Source organism: Phocoena sinus, chromosome 6 (genome assembly GCF_008692025.1).
Source record: "Phocoena sinus isolate mPhoSin1 chromosome 6, mPhoSin1.pri, whole genome shotgun sequence".
Lineage (NCBI taxonomy): Eukaryota > Metazoa > Chordata > Mammalia > Artiodactyla > Phocoenidae > Phocoena > Phocoena sinus.
In genome coordinates, this window is record NC_045768.1 from 4007083 (window position 1) to 4033390 (window position 26308).

General features: G+C 48.2%; 1 protein-coding gene across 1 annotated transcript in view; it reads left to right on the top strand.

Moving 5' to 3' along the window:
• DDX31 (DEAD-box helicase 31) overlaps window positions 1-26308 on the top strand; it is a 74343-nt gene that overhangs the window by 27268 nt on the left and 20767 nt on the right. Inside the window, 4 exon segments of the mRNA XM_032635072.1 lie at window positions 9608-9658; window positions 11197-11336; window positions 16778-16859; window positions 23781-23892. Coding sequence (XP_032490963.1) covers window positions 9608-9658; window positions 11197-11336; window positions 16778-16859; window positions 23781-23892 — 385 coding nt within the window.

A 26308-nucleotide genomic window follows, 5' to 3' on the forward strand; every position in this document is an offset into this window, starting at 1 on the left:
AAACAGAAGCCCCAGTTCTTCCCCACGAGGCACTCCCAGTGGGCCCTGCATTTCTTTAGGATGCTCCTCACAACTGGTCTAGGTGTCTTCCCGCCAGACCGCAAGCTCACGAGGACAGGGACTGTGTTTCCCACCCCAGCGTCCAGCACAGAGCGGCAGGCGCCCGGTGTTTGTGGGTTAAGTAGGTGGACAGCTGGGGCTCAAGAACCTCCATGCTGAGAATCACTGATACGTGCCTTTTTCTAAAGACTGAGGCTGAGGTTAATATGCTCGCTCATTGGGGAATACCACTCAGCCACAGCAAAGAACGAAATAATGCCATTTGCAGTGACATGGATGGACCTAGAGATGATCATACTAAGTGAAGTAAGCCACACAGAGAAAGACAAATACAGGATATCACCTATGTGTGGAATCTAAAACGTGATACAATGAACTTGTTTACAAAACAGAAACAGACTCACACACGTATAAAACAAACTTACGGTTACCAAAGGGGAAAGGGAATGGGGGAGGGATAAATTAGGAGTTTGGGATTAGCAGATACAAACTACTATATATAAAACAGGTAAACAACAAGGTCCTACTGTATAGCACAAGGGACTATATTCAGTTTCCTATAATAAACCAAAATGGAAAAGAATATGAAAAAGAATATGGGGCTTCCCTGGTGGCGCAGTGGTTAAGAATCTGCCTGCCAAAAAAAAAAAAAAAAAAAAAAGAGTCTGCCTGCCAATGCAGGGGACGTGGGTTCGAGCCCTTGTCCGGGAAGATCCCACATGCCGTGGAGCAACTAAGCCCGTGCGCCACAACTACTGAGCCTGCACTGTAGAGCTCGCGAGCCACAACTACTGAAGCCCACATGCCTAGAGCCCATGCTCCGCAACAAGAGAAGCCACTGCAACGAGAAGCCCGCGCACCGCAACGAAGAGTAACCCCCGCTCGCCGCAACTAGAAAAAGCCCGCAAGCAGCAACAAAGCCCCAACACAGCCAAAAATAAATAAGTAAATTAAAAAAAAAATGTGTGTATGTATAGATACACATGTATATATATATACATATATAAACTGAATCACTTTGCTGTACACCAGAAACTAACACAACATTGTAAATCAACTATACTTCCATAAGAAATAAAAAAATAATAAATAAATAAAATAGGAATTCCCTGGTGGTCCGGTAGTAAAGAATCCGCCTTACAATGCAGGGGACGCGGGTTCGATCCCTGGTCGGGGAACTAAGATCCCACACGCCGCGGGGAAGCTAAGCCCGTGCGCCGCAACTACTGAGCTCGTGTGCCTGGACGACAGCCCGCGTTCTGCAAACTGCAGAGCCCACGTGCCCTGGAGCCCGCGCAGCACAACTAGAGAAGAGAAAATCCTCACGCCACAACTAGAGAGAAGCCTGCCCACCACAACGAAGAGCCCGTGTGCTGCAACTAAGACCTGATGCAGCCAAAATAAATTTAAAAAAATAATAATAATAGGGCTTCCCTGGTGGCGCAGTGGTTGGGAGTCCGCCTGCCGATGCAGGGGACACAGGTTCGTGGCCCGGTCCGAGAAGATCCCACATGCCGCAGAGCGGCTGGGCCTGTGAGCCATGGCAGCTGAGCCTGTGCGTCCGGAGCCTGTGCTCTGCAACGGGAGAGGCCAACAGCAGTGAGAAGCCTACATACTGAAAAAAAAAATAATAATAATAATAAATCTTTAAAGAAAATGAATAAATAAAATTTTAAAAACTTCTTTGTAAAAAATAAAATAAAATAAAGAATTTAGTTTTACCTATGGGATTCTCTCAAACATTCCAATAAAGAATTGCTTGTGACATGAAAAAAAAAGTGCTCACTGGGAATAAGTTTACTTTTTCACATATATGGTGTTATCTGAAGAGTGAATGTTACAGATCATCTGTATTGAAACAGAAGGCAGGGCTTCCCTGGTGGCGCAGTGGTTGAGAGTCCGCCTGCCGACGCAGGGGACACGGGTTCGTGCCCGGTCCGGGAAGGTCCCACATGCCGCAGAGCGGCTGGGCCCGTGAGCCATGGCCGCTGAGCCTGCGCGTCCGGAGCCTGTGCTCCGCAGCGGGAGAGGCCACAACAGTGAGAGGCCCGCGTACCGACAAAAAAAAAAAAAAAACAACAGAAGGCAGTAGGAACCTGTGTGTTGGAATTAGGACCAGAACAAAATGCTTTATTTTTGACCCTTGAGATGCTGGATTTGTCCCTGGTGGGAAATTCTTGAGTCTCCTAGTGTGCAAATGCTGTCCTGTTTCTCACAGACATGGGTGAGCTCTGAGTCTCAAAGGAAACTCCAGGTATTTGAAGTTCAGTTGTTTGTTTTGTTTTGGGGTTTTTTTTAGTAGCTCTCCGGAAGAAAAGGTCATTTTCTGAAATGTGATTCTCGGTGGGGTCAGAAGCACACGATGCTTTTCCTTGTCCTGTTGGCTGCTGCCTGCGGGCAGGTGATGTCAGCTAGCTGAGGAGCACCATTGGCTTGGCACCTCTACCCCCTGCCAGGCCCGCGTGCCACGTGGAAAGCAGGCTCTCGCTTGCCATAATCTGATTTCTGTAAGCCCCTTGGTGCATGTTCTCTCGCTCGCCCAGGCCACGTCCAGCATGCAGAGCCTCAGCCAGTCTCATCTTTTCTTTCTTCTGCTTTAGGAAATGACTGGAAAAGAGCTGGGTGGGAGCTCATGCCTCTCCATTTCTAAGCCAGGGTACAAACCCAGATTCCCCAGTGGGGAGAAGTTCTTCTTTCCTGCCCAGTCTTCCTTCTACTTCTGCTGTGTTTGTTTGCTATAGGTGGAAACTTGGGGTGTCTGAGATGCTTTGGCTGTGATAGGTGGGGCCTGGGTTGGGGAGATGTTGTCACTGCGTCCTTTTCAGCAGCCTGTTACTTGCCGGGCTCTGAAAGCTCTCCGGGAACCTCCTGGGTGTTAATGAGCAGCGGGGCCACAGCAGGACAAGGCGGATGGCGGACTCGCTTCTTTGGATAAAGGGGAAGCACTTGTGAATGGTTGCGTGGGGACTTTCCCCCTTTGTACCGTATCTTTTGCCATTTTGATTTATCATCCTGAGATCATTTTAATGAGGCCAGAAGACTGACTGTCTTGTGTGAGAAGTTGGGAATTGTGGTGTAACCACACAAAGGCTCACAGTTCTGCTGTTTCCTTTACTTCTAGAAAGTCCCTCCCTCGACCCCATTTTCCTCCTTATATCTTTTCTATTGTGAAGAAAGTTAAAGGTGTGTCTCTGTGTGTGTGTGTGTGTGTGTGTGTGTGTCTGTGTGTGTGTGTCTGTGTTTCCTTTCATCTTAAACATCTTAAAAGCAAGGATCTTCTTAACTTCACGCAGTCTTGCGGGACCTGGTACATGGCTGTATAATGTGGGTTCTCAGTACACGTGTGACCGCGATGAGTCCAGAGTCTGGGCAGAGGTGAGAAAATGGTCAGGGAGGAGAGACCAGTCTGGGAAAGAGAAGTCCTTACGTATTTGAAATGTAAGTTTGTGTCTTCTAGAAAACTGGATCTAAGAAGAACCCAAGTTAAGGAGGGAGCAGGTATTAGCAGGAAGGAGTCATCTGGAAGTTCAAAGCCCACTTTCCTCAATGGAGTTAAGAAATCCAAAGAAGCAGAATATCTCCTCCGGCTTATAGCGAAGCACTCACCCTAAGCCAGAGGTTTTTTCAATACCACTGTTAAGTTGAGGGGTTGGGAAGGAGAAACCCCACCAAGTGACTGGAATGTGGTGTTTCCAAGCTCCCTCTAGTTTTAGGGCTGATGCGTGGCCCTCCCTGGTTGTTCCTGGGTGTACGTACCCAGTGCCTTGGCCTTTTCCCAGCGAGGAGAGGCACTTCCGGCTCCACCTGCATCCGCTGGCTGAGTATCCCTTGGAATGCTTTGTGCTTGTCCACACATGCCTCCTTTTTCAGAAGATACCTAAAGCACCTGTGCTGCTGTCCGCCACCTTTTCTCTCTCTCTCTCTCTCTCTCTCTCTTTTTTTTTTTTTTTTTTTTGCTCGAAACACTCCGTTAGGTCTGTGCGGTTCTTAATTTCCTCTCCTCCTGGGAAATTTCACTGTGCCAGGCGGCCAGGAGACAAAGGAGGGGGGCTGTAAGCATCCCAAGAATGTCCCTTCAGCACCCCTGAAGAAATGGAGACTTTCTCGGTTTCCTCTGGGGCATGCTTTTTAGGCGAAGTTTACCTTTTCCGCTCGTATTTCATTCGCGTTAATGGCAAGACCATTTGGAGATGGTTGGCTATTGACTCAGTTACGCTAACTCATGCTGCCAGCTTTTTGGCGGCTCCAGCCAAGATCTCGCGCCTCTGACAGCTTCTGCGCTGTCTCCTTCCCCCTCTGATTACGCAGCCCAATCTGTCACCCGGACGACGGGGGCCTGTGCCCCGCTGATGGCTTTCCACACGCCGCAGTAATGACTTTGGCAGGACGGGAAGGCAGCAGAGGCAAATTTGCTGCGTCCCTTGCTCGGAGAGCCGCAGGCCCCCTCTCCCTGTTAGTAAAAGCACTTTGTGAGGTTCTCGGGTAAATAAATGAGTCATTTTAATCCAACTGACAGGCTGGCACCTGAGCAAGCTGCCTTCCATCTGTACCCCTTGGTCTCATGGAGGCGGCCAATTGTCAGGCCCGCGGACTTGAAGGCCTGACTGGTGAGTGTCTTTCAGAATTGACTTTAGCGATTCTTTCGCCCTAATTAGGTTAAAGGAATACAGTTGGGTTGGATCTAAGTTCTAAGGGTGGGCGGAGAACCGAAGGCTTTCCTGAGTCTTGTGCAGGTCAGTTTCCTGTGGCTCTGGTGCTGCTGGCTGACAGCATCCAGGAAGATGGAGCCATGTCCCCTTCCTCTGTGGTCCTCTGCCCGGGTCGGGTGGATGGGGTGTGAGGGGGGAAGAGAGCCGAGAGGCTTTTAAATCCCCACCTCATTGCCTCCGTCTAGCTCTTATTTCATCGCGAACTGGAACACTCAAATTTACGATTCTCAACACACTTTGCACATCCACTGTCTCATTGGATCTTCACAGCATCCTCGGGAGATAAGTAAATTGTAGCCATTTTCTGAGGCTCAGAAAAAGCAGAGGTGACTTGCCCGGATTGGTGGCTGCTAAAGTGGTCCTAGAGTCCGGTTCTCCCTGTTCCTGCACAGGCAAGATTGATCTACTCCCAGAGTAGCCTCGGCTGAGACTGTAAAGAAGTGCTTAAGGAAATGGCTGGTGAAGTCCGAGCAGTGGCTGGCTGTGAGGTGCCCCCACCCCAACACCAGAAGTAGTGGGCGGTGGGAAGGTTGTCAGCCTGGCCTCCTGAGCCGATTGCCCAGCCCGAGTAGGAAAGAACCGTGAGCAGTCCTGATGGCGGGGGCTGCCGTGCCTCCTAACTCACTGTCTCAGCGTGTTTGTACCCGGAGTGGCTTTCCTAACACCGTATGCTAGTTTTGAGATTCATCTGTGTTTCTTAGTTGGATTTACTAAACCGACGAGCATTAAATTTTTTACAAAGCTTATCTGTAAATCTCAGACAGCCCATTGTGTACCTCTCCCCGTGCAGAGCACTTAAATGAAGTAAGTCATTTCTTAACAAGAGCTTCGCAGATTTAAGAACCCGTCCGTTTTTCTAAAGACAGTGACTGTGGTTAGTGCAGAGAACGCTCTAAATTGTGTTCTCAAAGGCATCGGCTCTGGAACGTCCGCCTTCAGCTTTCAGGGCATCTGGGAGCTGTCAGAAAACACTTCCTGGGTGGTTGACACACTTCTAATACATGGAATGTCTACTTAACATTTATAAATGCAGCCTCTGGCCACCATTCAAAGGAGACCCACAAATCCCAGGTGGGATTTAATCAGAGCGAAGGCAGACCAGCCCTGACCTGCCTGCAGTGGTCTTCTGGGTGACTTAGATGACGGTGGGACAGTGTCTTCCTTGAATCCTGCCTCTGACCCTGGAGGATGAGGGTGCGATTGTTTTAATGTGCTTCTTACAGAACTTTGCATAGGATTGTTATTTTTTTTTAATTTATTTTTTTGTGTGTGGTACACGGGCCTCTCACTGCTGTGGCCTCTCCCGTTGTGGAGCACAGGCTCCGGACGCGCAGGCTCAGCGGCCGTGGCTCACGGGCCCAGCCGCTCTGCGGCATGCAGGATCTTCCCGGACCGGGGCACGAACCCGTGTCCCCTGCATCGGCAGGTGGACTCTCAACCACTGCGCCACCAGGGAAGCCCAGGATTATTATTTTTTTAAAAAACCTATAAATTCTTAGTGATACTGAAAAGCGAGGAGAGAGGAGGAAGAGCCGTCCTTTACAGAAGAATGCCAGTTATAGAAATGGAAGGAACGATAGGCTTAGAAAGCCATCATTTTGTAGACATCAGGGTAACAACTGATACAGACAAGTGGCATCAAATGATACTAAAACCACTGGGCAAAATGTTCTGGGAAACAGTCTCAAAGTTTCCCTCCTGAGGTTACTCACTCATCGCAAAGGAGAAAGGTACCGTCACAAGGGAGTGAGATGGTGGATGCCACCTGCTCCAGTGACCGAGCACAGCGTCCCCAGCACAGGACAGACACCCTGCCTGTATCCTGAGGTCACGTGCTGGGCGATACACCCCACCCTGATGTCGTTCTGCCAGAACGCTCCCCCTGAATCTTACTGTGAGGAGACAGAAAAGTCCAGATTCTGGGATGTTCCTCAAGACACCTGGACTCTTCGAAAAAGGATTGTTATCCAAAAAATAAATAAAAAGAAGTAAATGTTAAGGGTGGGGATGCAGTTCTACGTTAAGGAAGTCTAGAGGGCTATAATAAAAATAGAATGCAATGATCTAGGCTTCAGTCCTGGGTTAAGAAAGGAAAACAACTATAAAAATCGTCTTAGGTACAAGCGGTGAAATTTGAACGTGGACTGATTGTTACAAAATAAACTTATTTCGTGTGAAGTTCTTAGGTGTGGTGGTGGTATTGTGATTTCTGTAGAAGAATGTCCTTTTACTTAGAAGACATGTGCTGAAGTATTTAGGGGCAAAATGTCATGATACTTGCAAGTTCCTTTCAGATGGTTGAGAAAAGCACATGTGTACAGAGAGGGAAAAAGCGGCTGTGCCAGTGTTTAGCAATTGGTGAATCAAGATGAAGGACTGACAAGTGCTCACCGTACTATTCTTCCAGCTTTTCTGTAGGTTTAAATTTTTCTAAATAAAAATGCAGGGTTGTGGGGAGGGGGGAGTAATATGCATTCGTCGTCAAAAGAAAAACAAAGCAAACAACGCAGGAAACTGTGAAGAGAAAAGTAAAAATTGCCCCAAATCCCCTTACCTCGAGATAACCACAGTTGACAGTTTTGGTGAACCTCCTTCCAGGTGTTGGTTCTCTGCATATTGATCCATCTGTGCATTTATCCATTAATCCCTCTGTCTACTTAATGTCTTCTGTTTTTGTTACCCTCTCCTTCTTCCTGGATTTTTTGGTGGAAGAAAGACCATTTGTCCTTCGGGACACTCCACATTGCGTCCCTGTGGTGCTGTTTACCTTGTCCCCGTTGCCCTGCAGTAGGTCTAGGCACTTGTTAGATTCCATTGTTAGGGTTTTGTTTTTGTTTTGGCAAGAATATGTCAGAGGTGATATTCTATCTTTCCTACTGCATGACAGCTGGTTATCTTACTTTTTTTTTTTTATTGCGGTACGCGGGCCTCTCACTGCTGTGGCCTCTCCTGTTGCGGAGCACAGGCTCCGGACGCGCAGGCCCAGCGGGCATGGCTCATGCACCCAGCCGCTCCGCGGCATGTGGGATCTTCCCGGACCGGGGCACGAACCCGTGTCCCCTGCATCGGCAGGCGGACGCTCAACCACTGCGCCACCAGGGAAGCCCTTACTTTTTAATTTTTAATTATGTTGACACGTGGTCTCAGGGTCAGAATTATAAGGGCCCATTAAAGGAAGTCCAGCTTCCATCCTCATCCCCTCCCCCCATTCTCTTCCTTCCCGTATAGGTCACTATTTTTTTTATAAGCTTTGGGGTTTTTCCCTCCATTATTTCTTTTTCAAATATGAGCAGATATATTTGCATTCCCCCCATTTCTTACACAAACGCATACTCTTCACGCTCAAAACATAGCCTAGATATTCTCCACATCAGTACATAGGAACCTCCATTCCTTTTGTAGCTGTGTAAAACGCCGTCCTACGGGGTAGGTATTGCCGTGTTTTATTCAACCCGTCTCCTGCTACACATTGGGGTTATTACCAGACCTGCAATTATAAATAGTGCTGAACTCGGTGGTTTGTGACCACCTAGATGGGTGGGGTAGGGAGGGTGGGAGGGAGGGAGACGCAAGAGGGAAGAGATATGGGAACATATGTATACGTATAACTGATTCACTTTGTTTTAAAGCGGAAACTAACACACCATTGTAAAGCAATTATACCCCAATAAAGATGTTTAAAAAAATAAATAAATAGTGCTGAAATGAATAGCCTTGTGCATAGATGATTTTAAATTTTTGCCAGGGATGGATTGCTGGGAGATTGCTCAGGGTCAAAGGGCAAGTGCGTATGTAGTTTTGCTGGATATTTACCAAATTCCCCACCATAGGGGGTTGTATTATTTTGCTTTCCCACCAGCAGCATATGAGGGACACAGCATCTTTTTTGATAGTGGAACCATATACTGTGATATGGTCTTGGAAAAGTAAAGCAGACCTGGATTTCGGGGCTAGCTCTGCTTCTTAGCTGTGTGTCTCTGGACAAGTTACTTAATCTCTCTGAATCTTGGTTTCCTGTCTATCAAATGGGAGTAATAGTTGTCTGAGGCGTTATTTTTATTTATTTATTTATTTTTTGTGGTATGTGGGCCTCTCACTGCTGTGGCCTCTCCCGTTGCGGAGCACAGGCTTGGGACGCGCAGGCTCAACGGCCATGGCTCACGGGCCCAGCCGCTCCGCAGCATGTGGGATCTTCCCGGACCGGGGCACGAACCCGCGTCCCCTGCATCGGCAGGCGGACTCTCAACCACTGCGCCACCAGGGAAGCCCCTGAGGTGTTATTTTGACAGTGAGTCAAGATGACGCAGGTAAAATGCTCTCCACCCTGTCTGGTGTGTAGTGAGCGCTCAGTACCTGTTGGCTGGGGCTACTCTTGGTGTGGCTTGTGCTTGGAGGTGAATGCCAGGTGTACCTTTATTGCCAAAGACTGGAAGGTTCCCAGTTTCTGGTCTCTCTGCCAGAATGGCCAGAAACCAGAGAGCAGAGTCTTTGCTCCTGAGATGGCGACCAGCTGAAGAGAAGAGAAAAAAAAATCTCCATTGCTTTTATACTTTTTGTCTGCCTGGTTGATGACTGTCTGATAATGACTTAGTTCTCAGGCCTACATGCAGGTGATGTTCTTCTAGTGAAGTGGGCTGTGGCTGCCTCACCTCCGGGTTCTATAGAACTAGCCTCTAAATTGGAATTTTACCCACAGGTGGACGTCAGTGGGTTCCTGCAGTTGTCCACATTCCTGGGGGGGTGAGCGCTCAGAGTTTGCATTAGATCATCAGATGTATCCATGACCCCAAAAAGGTTGAGAAACTCTGTCCTAAGCCATATTCTTTTCTGTTTTGAAGGATGTTGCGGCTCGGGGCTTAGATCTCCCTCAAGTCACGTGGATTGTCCAGGTAATGCATTTAAGTTGTTAAGGTGCGAGCTTGAGGCCAGAATGTGTGATCGTGAGTAGGTGCATTGGCTTTAAGTAGAATAATTATCATCACCCTCTTGGGTGTTGTCCTGGTCACCAGGCAGCAACCAGCCCGATCTGCACAGTTCTCCTGGCATCTTTCCTTAACCCAGCCCACCTGACCACGACAGCACAGCCTGTAGACGGTACAGCCGTGGGAGGGAGGGGCAGGCTCCCCTGCTCACAGACTAATGTGTGTCACACACAGAGTTTTCAGCAAGCTGAAAATAACAGGAATTACCTGGGCCCCTGGGAGGCCTCATCGTGTCCAGAAGGCGATGGCTCAGCTGTCCTGAGAGCTGTGTCCATGCACATTGACCTGCAGGGGGCAATTAAGGCCCTGACAGCATCTTACACATACCTCTAGCCTTAGATGCTTTGCCAGAGGGTAGAGGTGTTAGCGCTAGTCTAGTGGCTTTAGTTTTTTTTTTTTTCTTTTCCTTAGTCTGCAGAGTGGTATTTTTAAGCCCTTCTGTACGGGGGCCAGGGGACAGGGCCCTGTTTACGTGAGTCACGGTTTATTCACATTTTAGTGGAATTGCATGCCTGTCACTGGCTAGGAATCTCTGCTCACAGCACATGATGACTTTGCGACTAGAGGCATTGTGTCTTCTTTCCTGCTGTCCGTGGGGCAGATGTGAAATAGGAAGGCGAGGATGATTTTAATGTGCAGGAGGCCAGGCACATGTAGTTGATCATTGAGAGCCTTCTTATAATTGTGGGTATTGATTAGTTTAACACGCCTGGCCTCCCATCATATTCTTGGCCCTCTGGTCTTTGATGCATGTAGCAGCAAAGAAGAAAAGGGCAGAACGAGTACAGGGACAGTTGGTGTTGACGATGATGACGTTATTGCCATAGAGAGCATCCGTTCTGCTGAGTTAGAGCCTTGGCCCTTTTGCCGGGTCAGGAACACTGTCCGTGGGAGTGGAGGCGTTTCCCTGCAGGAAGGGGAACGTGCCTCTCAACTGGCCTGCAGCTCTGCTCCGTTGGGACTGGGTGGCCTGCAGCGAGGCGGTGGAGACCTGATTCTCCGTACCCTGTGCAGCGTCTTTTGTGGCCTCAGCCCCACTGCCCTGTCTACTGAGGAAGCAGGCCAAGGCCGTGCGGCCATCCTGCGCGAGTTTGCGCCCACCTGCCTGCATTCTCACCTTGCCCAGTCACCTCAGTGAAAAGATGCAAATAGGAAAATGAAGAGACCTGTGGAGAAGTGAAATTAAATAGGAGATACTGGGACGAGAAGACGTCTCGTTTATCTGAAACTTGGCCACTGTTCCTGTTGGCGTGTCGGAGCCTTGTTATTTCCAATGAAGCCAGGAGTTTCAGGGTTGAGTGACTTCTCCTTGTGATTGTGGTAGGGTAACCATAGCACCAGGATTTAATTCTTGGGATACCTGGAGGCAGGTGAGGGGTATTGCACTTCCAATTAATGGCAGTCCCTTGATCTGCGAATGCCTTCATTTTTGTTACCCTTTTTAGTACAACGCTCCGTCTTCACCTGCTGAATACATCCACCGGATTGGGAGAACCGCCCGGATTGGCTGCCATGGGAGCAGCCTGCTCATTTTGGCTCCTTCGGAGGCAGAATATGTCAACTCGTTGGCTTCTCACAAAATCAAGTGAGTCAGAAACACGGGGTTTCAGCTGATCTCACCTAATTAATTTTCTGTCGCCTCTTACAGTGGATGGGCCTTGTAAGCTGACGAGGAGCCATTAACCCTTGTGATCCCTCAGTGTGTCCCAGAATAGCCAGTGGCAAAGACTGAAACCCTTAACGCCATCAGCACATGACAGTTTTCATTGCGTTGCCATTCCAAGGCGTAGAACGATCTGTTGCGCTCTCTCTTTCAGGTAGAGTCTGTGTTGGCGTCGCTCCTGCTGTGAAATCAGTGTGCGCCACCCGCCCAGCCAGCTTCTCAAAGATCTCTCTTCGTCACCCTTTTTGTTTCTTGCAATTAATTAACGCTTAGGACCTTTAAAGTTGGAAAAACATAATGCTTTTGATTCTTTACACAACTCGCCCTCCCCCAGGAAAGGAAAACGAGGGAAGAAACCATGAGGGGCAGGTGAATCATGTACCACATGTTTGTGGCCAAGGCTGTCCAGCTGCTGTCTCGTGTGCACCCAGTCAGATGGCAGCCTCTCACACCCCCCAGCGTCAAGCCCCCAGTTCCAGCCCTGGGTCGGGGACTCCACGGGGCTCAGCAGCATGGAACCTTCGCCAGGGGCTTCCATCGAACCCCGATCTCCCCGAGGAAAGACAAAGAAAGCAAAGACAGAGGACAGTGGCTCGAGCTGGCCGGGGGTGATTGTGATGAAAGCAGAGAGCATCCACCTGGGCCACAGAAATGAGTTTGTTTAGTCATGTTTTCCATAAAATCTAAAGTAACAGGCTCTAAAAATGGGCTTCTAAAGGCATGCGGTTTTTCACACTGATCTACTTTCACGAATTTCTTCTGCTCAGAGAAAGCACAGTGATGCATAGAATGTTTTTGGAGGCACAGGAAGAGCTGTGTGATGCCCAAGGTGGTGGCACGGTACACGCCGGGCACGGGAGTGGCCCAGCTGCTCAGAAGCCACTCGGTGACTTCCCCTGTCCCCAGTCAGACTTCAACACTCTTCCGAGATTGCTGGTGTGACCGTTCGTGGAATGAAGCTTTCTCAGAAAATGTGCTTCACACCCCTCAGTGTCGGGGAAGGCGAGGACCCGCTCCCGATGAATTCAAGAGGGCAGAAGTGGAGATGGTGTGGGTTTTCCTCTCACGTAATTCTCTCATCTTGATACAGCTTGTCAGTTGAAGGAGTGGTTTTTGTTTGTTTCAGGAAGACGTGCACGTCTCCTCTTGTGAGAGAAAATCTCATGTAGATCAGTCAGCGTTTCACCAGGAGCTCCATCTCCAGCTGGATTCTGAGTTCCCGGGGGCTGGAGGCCGCGTCAGACTTCTTACTGCGGCCCTTTCCGAGTCTAGGCGGCACCCGATCAGGCAGTTACACTCCAGAAATACAGGGGGGTCGAAATGAAAACCTGTCCCAGCGCCATAGCTTTTTCCCTCTGTCCCGGCGATTCGTGTATGTGTGGAAGGTACTCTCAGAGGTGTGTTGTCCCACAAGAGGAGGGACTCACTGCACCTTGGCAGCCTCTCTCTGCCTCCATGGCTCCCTCCTCCTTCCGTTCTAGACCCACAAGTTCACGTTCTCCCGTTCCTCCCCGTCAGCAGCTCTCTGTGGTTGGCCTCCTGTGCTCGTTCACTGTGATGTGATCTCCTTGGAGAAACGGGTGCAGACGGTTCCGCAGTCAAAGGGTGATGGTCAGCACAGAGTTGTCAGCACAGATGCCTCTGCCTCTCTCCCTCTCATCATTGTTCTCGAATAAATGCCTTCCAGTTGATTGCTATGGAAGGTTCAAATGTAAGCCTGAAATTGAAAAAGGGAAAATAATAATTAGCACCAACACGAATCATTGGTGAGCTGGGTATATTTTAAAGGTATAAAAAGGACAGCCCTGGGCTTCCCTGGTGGCGCGGTGGTTGAGAGTCTGCCTGCCGATGCAGGGGACGCGGGTTTGTGCCCCGGTCCGGGAGGATCCCACATGTGGAGCGGCTGGGCCGCTGAGCCTGCGCGTCTGGAGCCTGTGCTCCGCGATGGGAGAGGCCACAACAGTGAGAGGCCCGCATAACGCAAAAAAAAAAAAAAAAAAAAAAAAAAGGACAGCCCTTGGGACTTCCCTGGTGGCACAGTGGTTAAGAATCCGCCTGCCAGTGCAGGGGACACAGGTTTGAGCCCTGGTCTGGGAAGATCCCACATGCTGCGGAGCAACTAAGCCCGTGTATCACAGCTACTGAGCCTGCGCTCTAGAGCCCGCGAGCCACAACGACTGAGCCCACGCGCCGCAACTACTGAGCCCGTGCGCCTAGAGCCTTTGCTCCGCAACAAGAGAAGCCACCGCAGCGAGAAGCCCATGCACCACAATGAAGAGTAGCCCCCGCTCGCCGCAACTAGAGAAAGCCCGTGCGCGGCGGCGAAGACCCAATGCAGCCAAAAATAAATTTATTTATTTATTAAAAAAAAAAAAAAAGACAGTCCTCCCTTTTGATGATCTTTTCTGGAAAAAGAGCCCACAGCATTCATGGGAAATTCACAAGGTTCACAGTCAGGAGAGAACTCAGTGATGCCAGAGACTCGGGGAGGAAGTTCAGAAGGACGAAGACTGGGAAATACCGCAAGGAAGAGATTTGGGTCTTACGTGCTGTAAGAATGTTCCTACAGGGGGTGTAAGAACATTCAGTTAAGGGGCAGAGAGTTCTGTAGGAGTCCAGCCTCACTGGTTTCTGCCCTGAAAGTTCACCTATTGAAGTGCCTGGTCCTGGACCACTGGCTGCTTCACCGGTGAGACGTAGTCAACCCTAGAGATGATCAGATCTGTCACTGCGATACTGCCGTGCGCTACACGTGCTGATTTCTGTTTGAGGAAGGGCTGTATGTTGGGGATCTATATAGAAACTGTTTCTTTGACTTAATAACAAAAACTAAGTCTAATAAGAACTGATTAAAAAGCATGCCACGGAAAGAGGCAGACTTGAAGATTCTTGGAATACAAAAGGTACACGTCTAAATACCAGAAAAAGGAGGAAGACGTGTGTGCCTGTTTGGTGCCTAAGAGCCTGAGCACCAGGCGGCGGGCTGCTGGGATGGCTGATGAATTACAGAGAAGATTCAGGAGGGCAGGCGGAGGCTTTCAGCAGCAAGGGCCATCGCAAAAAAAATCGCCGCCCGCCCCCATACCCCCAGCGCGTGGAGCTCGCCCTGACAGCTTCATTTAGCAGGGCTAGAGACAGGTGCCCCGGGCCGCTTCGCCTCTGTCTGAACGCCCGGAACTTTGTCTCTGCAGCCTTCCGACTTCTTGGTGTTTGCCAACTTCTTCACTTCTTCCCACTTCTCCTTTAAACGTGTTTCTGATGAAAGTCATCGTTGGTTTATTAAAATGTAAATGCTTCCTCGAAATGTGTTATTTCTTAGATCAAGCATAAGACAGCTCCGCGAATCTATTTAGCTGTCTCTCTTCATAGTGAGGTGGGATGATTCAGGTTTGTTGATAGAACCATACATAAGCAGAGTAGATGTACTTTGTTCCTCGGAAGCAGTGATTTCTTAGACTCGGAGGAAAAGGCCCTTTTCAACTGTAAATCACTCCAGTTCAGTCCCATCTCCTGTTCACTTAGAGTAGATGGTCCCCCAACATTGTCATATGGACACATACAGCCTACGAGCCGTGCCTTGGCTGAAGGTCAACATTTGAGGAAACTGTGCCTTTCTGTGGCATATTTAGTTCTTTGTATCCCTGGCTGCAAATGCCATTATACCTATGTTCTTTCTCCCCACTTCAGGATCTGACCCCAAGTTCTCATGTTGCTTTTACTTTTGTATTTCTTCTTTTTTTTTTTTCCTCAAGAAAAGAAGCGATGAATAGAGGCAGGTCAGCTAGAAAAAGGAGAAGGCAGGGCTGGGCTCTGATTCTTACCTTCCTTCAGCTTTCCAGGCATAAATGAGATGCAAATTCAGTAGCCGTAACATTTCTCTCCCATATGAAAAACATTTTCCAGGAAGCCGCGAACATTCCCCCCGTCCCCCGCCCAACTCCTACACTCTTGGTATGTACTCTGCATTCTCTGGTTGACTCTGTAAAAATATTTTCCAAATCCACGTGGCTGTGAGCTGGCAGCGAAGAAAGAACGCTGAGGGCTGGGGGCTGGGGGTGTACAGGGAAGCAGTGACACAGCTCAGGCAGACCATGTCACAGACACGACATGTTCATTCATAGCTTTGTCAGAGTCACCTTTGGGGGAGAGTCACCTTTGTCTTCTCCCACAGAAGAGGCTGCCATTCATGTTTTAATTTGCTGTTACATTTAGGAAAAAAAAAAAAAACCAACAACATACAAGAAAATCATTTATCTTTTCATGATCTGTTTTTCTCCCCCAGAGCGCCTCCTTCCCCCTTCCTCTCTCCCTGGGGAGTGTGTCTCCCTCCTCGCCTCTAACACAGGACTCTGCCGCGTGCCCTTCCTGGGGCGAAGGCTGGGGCCTTCCGGAGCCGTGGGGGACGGTGGGCTGTCCAGACTCCCCTGCCAGGCAGCTTGGAGTGTCTTATTCTGGCTGCTGACGGCTTCTGTTCACAAGGGAAGCCTGAGTTCTGGTTTCGGCCGTTCGCATGGGGCTCTAGATTCACCAGAGATCATTTGGTCCTCACCCCTGAATAATTAAGAGACTAGAGCAGCAAAGATCCCTCAGGGTAGATTAGGAGAGAGTTCTGGTGCCATGATGGGCGATGGGCGTTGGTCACCTGTTTACCTTCACTCAGGTGTTTGGTTAAGCCCCACAGTTAAGGGTCTTCAGCCACCTCCTTCCTTTAAGTATAAAACTAAAGGGACTGGGCTTCCCTGGTGGTGCAGTGGTTGAGAGTCCGCCTGCTGATGCAGGGGACGCGGGTTCGTGCCCTGGTCCGGGAAAATCCCATATGCCGCGGAGCAGCTGGGCCCGTGAGCCATGGCCGCTGAGCCTGCGCGTCTGGAGCCTGTGTTCTGCAATGGGAGAGGCCACAACAGTGAGAGGCCCGCATACAGCAAAAAAAAAAAAAAAACTAAAGGGACTGTCGGAAATGTTTCTTTAGTTCGTCTTCTCAAGGCACGGTCATCTATCTATGAGCAGGCCTATTTATTTAGTGTTCCAGATTTACTAAGAAATAATGACATGATCCCTATAGAGGAGATTCTAAATAAATGTGTAAATAAATTCTAAATAAATGTATAAATTCTAAATAAATGTAAATGTATCAGGCGGGAAGGAAATTGTTGGGAATATTACCCTGTCTGTCCCTTTAATATCATAGAGGGCCCCTTCCTTCCAAATTCCTAAAGGTTTGGGAAAACATTCCCTTTCCCTGACCGAGTGTTGCTTCTCCTTTATATCGAATTAACCTGATGAGAGGCGAGTCTTATGCATCAAGATTCCAAATGTTTTTGAAAGAACCGAAGGTTTACCTCGATGTGCCCTTCCTTTTACAGTGTTTCTGAGATAAAGATGGAAGATATTTTGTCTGTTCTGGCACGGGATGACTGTTTTAAAGGGAGACGATGGGGAAGCCAGGTGAGTTTTCTTATGTATCGTGCTTGCTGCTCACAGGCGTGACGCATTTCCTGATTTGGGGAAGCAGTGATTCTGAGTATGGGGCAGTTACTGCCTCTGTCAAGTAAGACGTGTATTTTAAGGACCATGAACATTAGGGGAGGCCTCATCTTGATGGTGTTTTTTCTGTCTTTGCTCCTGGACGTGTTTGCTGGGCTCATCCAGTTAATGGGCTCCAGTCCATCCTGCGCGTCTGCCAGGCGGCCGCGAGCTCCCCAGAAAGCAGGTCTCATCCCAGGCCAGAATGAGTCTGGAGGCAGCGTTACACACTCAGCCCTGGTGGTTCCCCTCGAGATCAGCAACAAGGACACCTGGCTAGACGCGTCCACCCCAGAAAGCATGGAAAAAATAAATAGCTCGGAATCTCCATTCGGACACACTTAGTTCATCCATCTTTTAACATTCGCTGTACACAGAGGAAGAGTGACGTTGAGATCATTAAGAAGAAAAATGTTTATTATCCGCGCAGTTCCACATGGAGATCCTGAGCAGTTGCAGACAGCCCGGGATCCTTTCCTGCTCCTTTTCCGAGACTTCCCTCCTGCTCGGAATCACTGCCCCGCCTCCGCCCCCCACTCTACCGCGTTACTCATTGTACCACGTGTACTTGTCAGCGTGTGTGTAATGATGCTGCTGGGCGTAATTTCGTCCATGAAATTTTAATTATTTGGATATTTTACATTTCTGATGCTCGAGGATAGACTGGAAAGTCAGAGCCAAATAGACCGAGTTTAAGAGTTTCTTCTGTGCATTAGGACGTGTCTTTATGTGGATCAGTATTCTCCCTGAGGCAGGGACTCCATCTGGCTGACCCCGACTTAAGTTCTGATCCAGAGATGTATCTAAGAAAAGGGGAGGAAATGATAATCAAGTGTCCGTTACCGCAGCGTGTGTTGCAGACGGGACTGTGCTAAGCTCTTTACACGCTTGGTCCCGTTCCATCCTCTCAGCAGCCCTATGAGGCAGATGTTACTGTCCCACTTTATAGATGAGGAAACCGAGGCTTAGAGAGCTGAAGGAACATTCACGAGGGCACAATAATCGTTGATTCTCCTGGTGTGAAAGCAGGCCATCTAACTTCAAAGCACCTGTGCTTCACCATGTACCAATAAGCCTCTGTTAGTATTAGTTAAGCCCAGAAATTGGAACTAAAGTGCTTGTTAGATTGGGTAACGTTAGCCATTTTCATAAAGGTGAAATTTGGTCAGTAATGGTACCACAGCAGAGATCCCCATGAGCAAGAAAGTGATTAAGGACTCAATTGATCAACATGTTATTTTAAGTGATATTTCATTATAGAACAACCAGGACACACGAGACTTTGGGCCATCCCATATTATCGATAGTCTGTTGTCAAGAGAACTGACCAGAAATGAGACACTCGTTGTTTTTGGTACACTTCTCTGTTCTTCGGAAACTACTGCAAATTCTAGTTGGGGGGGGGGGGGCAGTTGTTTTCTGGGTTTTTTGGGTTTTTTTTTTCAAATGTTCCCACAGCTATTTAATTATAGCCCCGGGCCAGCTACGTGGGGTAAGCAGGGGTACCTGGGGAGCTGTCTGAGGCGGCATGTAGCAGCAGAGCGGTCGGGAGCATTGGCCTTAGGGCCCAGTTCCTCATCTCACCAGCTGTGTGGCTTTGGGCCAGTACTGGACCTTCCTAAGGTTCATGAGTACATTTCTTTATGTGTACAACTGAGATAATATTAGTGTTCTCAGAAGGAGATTGGAGGGCTGAGTAAGAAATAGCCTGAAAGTCCCAACACAGGTACCGAAGGGTATTCATTATTATTACTATTATTATTATTATTTTGTTACATCAGTTAGTAGCAGATGTGGAATTACAGTCCAGACTCATTGACATGAAGCCCAGCGCCTTTTTTTTTTTTGCTGTTTCACACTAAGTGGAAAATTGGCATCTGCCTGCTCTCCAGAAATGAGAGCAAGCCACAAAATTACAAAATGAGATGGTAAAGGTTTGAATAATCTAGGCTTACACTGTTTCCAGGACCGGCTTTGGTGTCGGTATTTACGCCCTGAACACAGCCCAGTTCTCTCCCGGGCACCGATGGTCGTGTGCCCCTGCGCGTCTCTGGGGAAGCTGTGGAAGGGTGCAGGGCCCCTCCGGCAGGACGCTCCCCCAGAGCAAGGGAACGTTCCCTCTGCTCTTTCGGGGAACAAGCCATCCGCCCTTCTGTGGCCTGGCAGCCCCAGTTCCTCTCCTTAAGCCTTTTCTGTGGCCTGAGGCCAGCCTTGAAGACTGGCTGGGGCTTGAGGAGCCATCGTAAGATGGTGGGTGAGAGCTGGGGCCCAGAGTCGGACAGACTTGGGTTCGAGTCCTTGCTTTATAGCCAGTCGTTCTGCAGCCTTGAGCAGACTATCTCCTCCTCCCCAGCCTCAATTTCCCCATCTGTAGAATGAGGACAGCACGAGTACCCATCCTGGAGGGTTGCTGTGAGGTTTAAAGAAAACGAGGCCCAGCATGCTCTGCACACTCTGGGCCATGTGAGTTCACCTCAACCCTGAATTGCTGCTCAGATGGACAGGATGTTTTGATATTTTTAAGGTCTGGTGATCTTTGGTTTTAAAAAGAAAATGTGCTAATCAAGGTTGCGCTTTCACTGACACCAAAATAACTGGTTAACTTAGAAAACTCAAGTAATCATGCCAGGTTCTAGATGACACATCCATAAACACCACTTGTTGGACCAAATTTACCTTAAAGTCAGAGGACAAAGAAAAACGAAACTAACTTGACTTCCTTACTAATTATCTCATAGAGAAACAGCCTGCAAGAGTATATTACGTACGTGCCTCACGTGAGCAGTAAAGAGAATAAAGTAAATGCTGGCACAACTTTTAATTCTGGGGTTTTGTTACAGCTTTTTTTTTCTTTTTTTAAAAAGTTATTTATTTTTGGCTGCGTTGGGTCTTTGTTGCTGCACACGGGCTTTCTCTAGTTGAGACAAGTGGGGCTACTCTTCGTTGCAGTACGCAGGCTTCTCATTGCGGTGGCTTCTCTTATTGTGGAGCACGGGCTCTAGGTGCGCGGGCTTCAGTAGTTGTGGCACATGGGCTCATTAGTTGTGGCTTGCGGGCTCTAGAGTGCAGGCCCCAGTAGTTGTGGCACACGGGCTTAGTTACTCCGCGGCATGTGGGATATACCTGGACCAGGGCTCGAACCTGTGTCCTCTGCATTGGCAGGCGGATTCTTAACTACTGCGCCACCACGGAAGCCCTTAATCCTGTTTTTTGTTTTTTAGTTTTGGCTGCGTTGGGTCTTTGTTGCTGCAGGCGGGCTTTCTCTAGTTGCAGTGAGCAGGGGCTACTCTTCGTTGCGGTGCGCGGGCTTCTCATTGTGGTGGCTTCTCTTGTTGCGGAGCACAGGCTCTAGGCGTGCGGGCTTCAGTAGTTGTGACACATGGACTCAGTAGTTGTGGTTCGCGGGCTCTAGAGTGCAGGCTCAGTAGCTGTGGTGCATGGGCTTAGTTGCTCCGTGGCATGTGGGATCTTCCTGGACCAGGGCTCAAACCCGTGTCCCCTGCCTTGGCAGGCGGGTTCTTAACCACTGCGCCACCAGAGAAGTCCCTTAATTCTGTTTTAAATACAGTACGTCTTAATTGGTATCCTCAATGTGGGCAGTTCTCTCTGGCACACAGGCCGGTGCCGGACAGATGAATGTGGGCTCAGTAGCTGGGCCTTCTACACACCGAGCCAGACACCTCATCATAATGCCCGTCTTCACCCAGCTTGGTTGAAGGCCATTGTAAATGTCCTTTGGCATATACATTTTGGGGCTTCTGTGAACAGAACGCAAGCGAGTGAAGCATCTGTAAAATGTATATTTCATATTTAGGTATATAAAATATATATAGCTACGTCTGGGTGCGCGAATGTTCAGCCACCTACAAAGAGAATAAATTTGATCTTTCAACTTGACTGGGAAGCGCTCAGAAGGTTCTAGGGACCATGGGGGTAAAACTCAGCTTGGCAATAAAACGATTAAAACAAAATCCTTCCATTTAGTTTAAAAATGCCTTAGAAGTTGGCGATTTCAAGACACATGCTTCAAATAACCACCCCCCCGCCACCCCGCCCAACTGCTACCACCTGAAACTGTGTACAACAAAAATAACCCAGCCCAGCTGTTAGACTCATCTGTTGCCTCTTGATAGGCATGAGTTTTCATCTTCACAGTATAAACACAAACTCAAACATGTTTTTCCTAAGAGTTTTTTTGTGCTATGAAATACGCCTGCAAACTCATCCTAACCAAAAGCTCACTGGCATGGTGAGAGGTTCAGATAAGATCACAAGCCCCTAGCCTAGTTTTTGTGGGTTGTCTCTCCTCTCCAAGATCAGTGGGGTCTTTACAGAAAAAGGGTATTGAGTGCGTCTAGACCTTTGGAGATGTTATTTTTCTAGACGACCCACAGTCTGCTAGTTGCAAGTTGCTTCATGAAGCAGGACTAAGCCTGCGTGTTTGAGGGCGGGAGAGCCCCCCCCCCCGCCTCCCCCCCACCCCGCTGCGGGGTGTGCCCTCCGGGCTCTGACCCCCCTCTCGTTATGGGAGCATTCACCTGTCTGGGGCTGAGCCAGCACTGCATGACTCTGCTCCCTGTGTCTTCAGTTTAAATTCAGACTGTCCTCCCAAGAAGACAGCTGAAAAATACTCGTTCTCAAGAGGGGCAATTTTAAAATAAAGTATTTCTGGAAGTGGCGGGGTAAGACCTTCTCTCTCCTAAGTATATTATGTTTTCTGCCATTAACTTTTTCTTATATTCTACTAAAGTGACCTCATCATTTCAAACATGTGAACCTAGTTTTATCGTGTTTTTTTCTACATATTTCACTAGTATACACACTCACATTATATGTATGTGTATATGTAATTTTTTTTTTTTTTGGGTTGGGAAGAAAAGATACCTCATTTTGAAACCTAAAGGGGGAAATAAGAAAAGCCCTTTGTAATATATTGCCATATTATCACTAAATCCCCTGACAGTTGTGACACAGAAGCAAGTCACCTGTCACTTAAGCTTGAGGTCTCTTTAATTTTCTCCTGGAATTCGCACCAGGCTGTCTTTAATTTGAGGCCTTTATTGGAATTCTGAAACCTCTCTGCCTCCCTGGCTCTCAGATCTATTCTGAGAGCTGTTACAGAATGTATACAATAACCAACAGAGGGATTCGAGAGGGCTGCAGCTCTGTTTATTTAACACTCTAGAGGGATTTTTGTGCTTATTCGGTCCTGGCTGCCCGGCTTTCAATATCGCTTTGACAACCATTCTGCCCTTCTCATTAATTTTAAACAGTTAAAACACAGGAAAAAGAGGAAAAAGTTTTCATTATTAAAGTGCTTTACTTTTTAATAACAGAGGATTCTGTCCGCCAGGGGAAAGGGCATCCTTGCTAATTTCACATTCATATTAAAAAAAAAAAAAAAAACCGCAAGGAAGGTGACAGTTTCGCTGCTGAGGTGGCTTAACGAAAAGAGGGCAGCAAAAAAAAAAGTTTGCATTTCACATCAGTTAAGAGGGTAAAAAAAAAAAAAATCCTTGTTAATGACAACAGCAAATGTCCACTTTCGTAACACAGCTCCTGAGTGACTTTTCTCTTGACATTTGAGTGGATAAAACCCTTAGGGGGACCATGTACCGTGAAATCAGATAGACTGTCATCAACCAAACAGGTAGCAGGAATGATTTGACTAAACTAAAAACATTTTCAGGTTGTGAAGTCTCTATTAACACAGAGACGAATGTCTCTCCGAAGAAGGAGGCTTTTCCTTCTCCTCCCTTTATTCTTTCTGTGGCAGCTTTAAATGTGAAAAAGACCCGGGTGACGGGGTTAGGGTCGGTCAGCCAGACCCAGGGGCTCGCACCCTGTCCTCTACAGGAGTTAAAAGCAGCATGAGCTGGGTCTCACGCTGGTGAGACCCACACTGGGGGGTGAGTGTGGGTAGAGCTTAATTGGCACCATCCAAAGAATCAACATCTTTGGGGAGGCACGCTAGCCAGATCGGGTTCTTTTGGATCTTGGTTTCGCGTTCAACAGAGAACATTCGTGTTAAGATGCAGGAGACAAAAGCCACTTGTTTTTAGGGGGATATAAAGAAAGGAAATCTTTTCTCTGGGGTTGCTAAAGGCTGAAAAGAAGAGAAGTTTCTATTTTCCTAATATTTTCCATCTGTAAGGTCTTTGATGCAGACAGATGTGAGTTCTTACAGAGGGACTGTTGGCTGCAACGATCCATGCCATCGTCTTGAATGTGGTTTGCTGGAGCAGCCCACTCCTCAGTGGGTTCCTGGGAACTCAGCACAGAGGTCTGGGCTGAGAGAGTGAATCTGAGACACTCAGAGTCTGAACCTCCTAGGAAAGAGGAAGCATATGCTCTACGATTCAAGGACAGACTCACCTGTGGTCAGGTGACTGTGGGATGCTCTTAGACGGGAACGGGCAGGCTTCCACCAATGAGTATAAGGCAGGGGAGGAGACTGAAGGCCTAAACGGGCCATACAAGACGCCTTTAAAAACTGCTTGTGTCCAGTGGTGTTTTAAAGGCCGGAATTGGACTTGGAAAATTCCAAAGTGTCTCCAGTAGACTTTGATTTTGAACATGAGTCATAAGAGGCCAGGAAGGAAAGTAAATAAGTAAATAAAGAAGAGACGTGATCTGCTCCCTCACCAAGCCACCCACCCTCATCTTCACTTGACTTTAGCATCTTCATCGCTCCCTTTTTTTCCCTAGTAATATTGAAAGGATTACCCTTGTTGGCCCCTCTGTGGTTACTGTGTGATTTTACTGTTATTAAATCTGTTATAAACTGCTTCATTATTCCTGACTCTGACTGTCTCTCCTTTAATCCTTCCGTCACCCTCCCAGAAACGCCGCTCCGTTGGCCCCCAGGAAATCCGAGAGCGAGCCACGGTCTTGCAGACAGTGTTTGAAGATTACGTGCACTCCAGTGAGAGGACGGTCTCCGGGGCCAAGAAAGGTTGGTCGACTTCTTAGGTGATTGTGGATGGATAACCCTGCAGGGCATCCTCCCCACCTCCACCCGCACGCCCCCCAGACAGGTTGAGAGGCTAACCAGGCGTCTTTGCTCACCAGCAGAAGCCTTCAATCTCCCTAATTCTGCAGGGTTTGGAAGCAGGCACGGAGGGCTTTAGAGTGATATTAAATGTTAATTTCATCCTTCCCCGTGTTTTGCACAAATGAGGCTTTATCTTGGCTTACGTCAGGACTAGAGCTTTGACCTAGCAACTTGGATCTCAGGGATCCATTTTTCTCTTTCTTAGAAAACCAGATAGAAGAGATACGACATGTCAGTAGGAACAGTTGTAGAGATGGAAATTAGAGACGAAGGCAAGGGCTGGAATCATTAGACCAAAGCAGTTCCTGTTTGAAAGGACAAAGGAAAATGAGAACAGTGCTGAGGAAGGGCTGTAGGCCGTGAACCCCGTTGCTGGGAAATGTACAAAAGAGTTAGGTACTAATTTAATATTCAGTGCCTTTATAGGATAAGTTGGCCCCTGGGATCACCACGCATTAAGGGTGGACTCAGCAGTTCACTTTGAGTGCGGAACAGAGCACGGGAGAAGGGAGCTTAGAACAGCTGCGTGTCTTTCATGCTGGAACGTGTGTGTCTTGGCTAGTGACTTACCCCCGTGTTGGGTGATCCAGAGTTCTTTTCGATAGTTACCTACTATTTTGAGAAGAATGCCAGGCTGGCTTACCGATAGATAAACACTATAGAATCCTTTCTTCTTTTTATGAATTGAATCTTTAAAAAACAAAACGAAACAACGTTCCTTTAACAAATATTTATTGAATTGGGCGCCGTTCCAGGTGCTTGGGATACACCAGGGATCAGAACAGACAAAAACTGTCACCTTTAGAACATTCTAGTGGGGGAGCAGAAGATGAACGTCATAAACACAGTAAGTAAATTCCATATAAATTAGAGAGTCTAGGGAAAGGTGATGAGAACGATAGAGAGAACAGAGCACGTGAGGGAGCTGAAGGGGTGAGGGCAGAGTGAGCCCTGTCCTGAAGGCCGATGCTTGAGCAGAAACCTCACGAGGGGCCGCGCCATGGCTCCGACAGAGGGCGTCCAGGCAGGTTGGGCCGTGGGGGTCAGAGTGCACGGGAACTCCTGGACAGCAGTGTGGCTGGAAGGAGGGGAGGGGTGGCAGAGGAAGGGCGTGGAGGCCATCCAGGGGACCCGGTTACCGCGAGTGGAAGGGGAACCATTGGAGGGCTTGGGGCAGAGATGTGGTCTGACAGGTCTGAAAAGGTCACTTGCTGCTGAGTGAGAGCAAACTCCGTGGGCACGGGTGAAGGCTGGGAGACTGGCTACCGGGCAGTTACGGTCATCTGGAAATAGATGACAGAGCTAAGTTAGCAAGTATTTGCAAGTGCCTGTTAACATACCTTAGCACATCATAAAGGCAGTCCTTAGTTAGGCAGTCCTTAATCAGAACCACCCAAGATGAGAGATGACGTCCCAGTAATTGCCCCATAACTGCTGATAAATAATCAGTGCGTATTCCAGTCTGGTTTCTGATAATACCCTGTCCTAGCGTTTCCCTAAAGTGAATTCAGCAACTCCTCCTGAGAACCTGCCTTTAAAGATGTCCTGGAACATTCTGTCAGGAGGAGTAGAATGTTTGTCTCAGTGGAACTTTAGAGTTTGGTCATCTGTTGAAAGTTAGGCAGCGTCAGCTTTCTGTATGCACAGTCAAGTGTTTGCAGCAGGATTTCAGGGTTAACAGCAGAGTTGCAGTGAAGGGGAAGAACACCGTCGTTATGATGTCAGTGTCAGAGGTCATCTGGGCATTCCAGCGAGCCTGCAACGATTTCAGTGTGACTGGGTCCTCAGAGTAAAACTTACAGTCAGTGGTCCTTAGAGAATGCGGTCTTGTGTTTTCTCTCGTTATCGTTCCCATTGAACTTTATACCAAGAAGCAGAGTTACTTGCCTTCTTTTTAAAGGATGTTGGAGTGGGGCCAGTCCCCAATGTTGATGTACCAAGGAGGAAATAAATGTATCATCTTTTAAGGAAACTGCCCGTAGAAGATCTCGGTCACCCCACAGCAGACATTAGGTTCTCCCCTATTCTTCTCTCTCCTCTTACTTAGGATTGAGTTCTGGAGGTTTGGGGGGAATATACACATAACTGCCACACCCCAGGAGTTGATACTGTCTTTTGCATTTCAATCTGCATATGCAAATTCCCCACTACTGACTTGCTTCCCTTTTATGCCACGTCAGAACCCACCTCATGAATAATTAACAAAGCAGCTGGGTTTTGCCTTCACGACAGAAACCTAGTTGGAAGCTGGGCCAAGTATGCATTTGTTTTCCTTTTGCATTTTCTGACCCAGTCGTTGCTAATGACCTGAACTTTA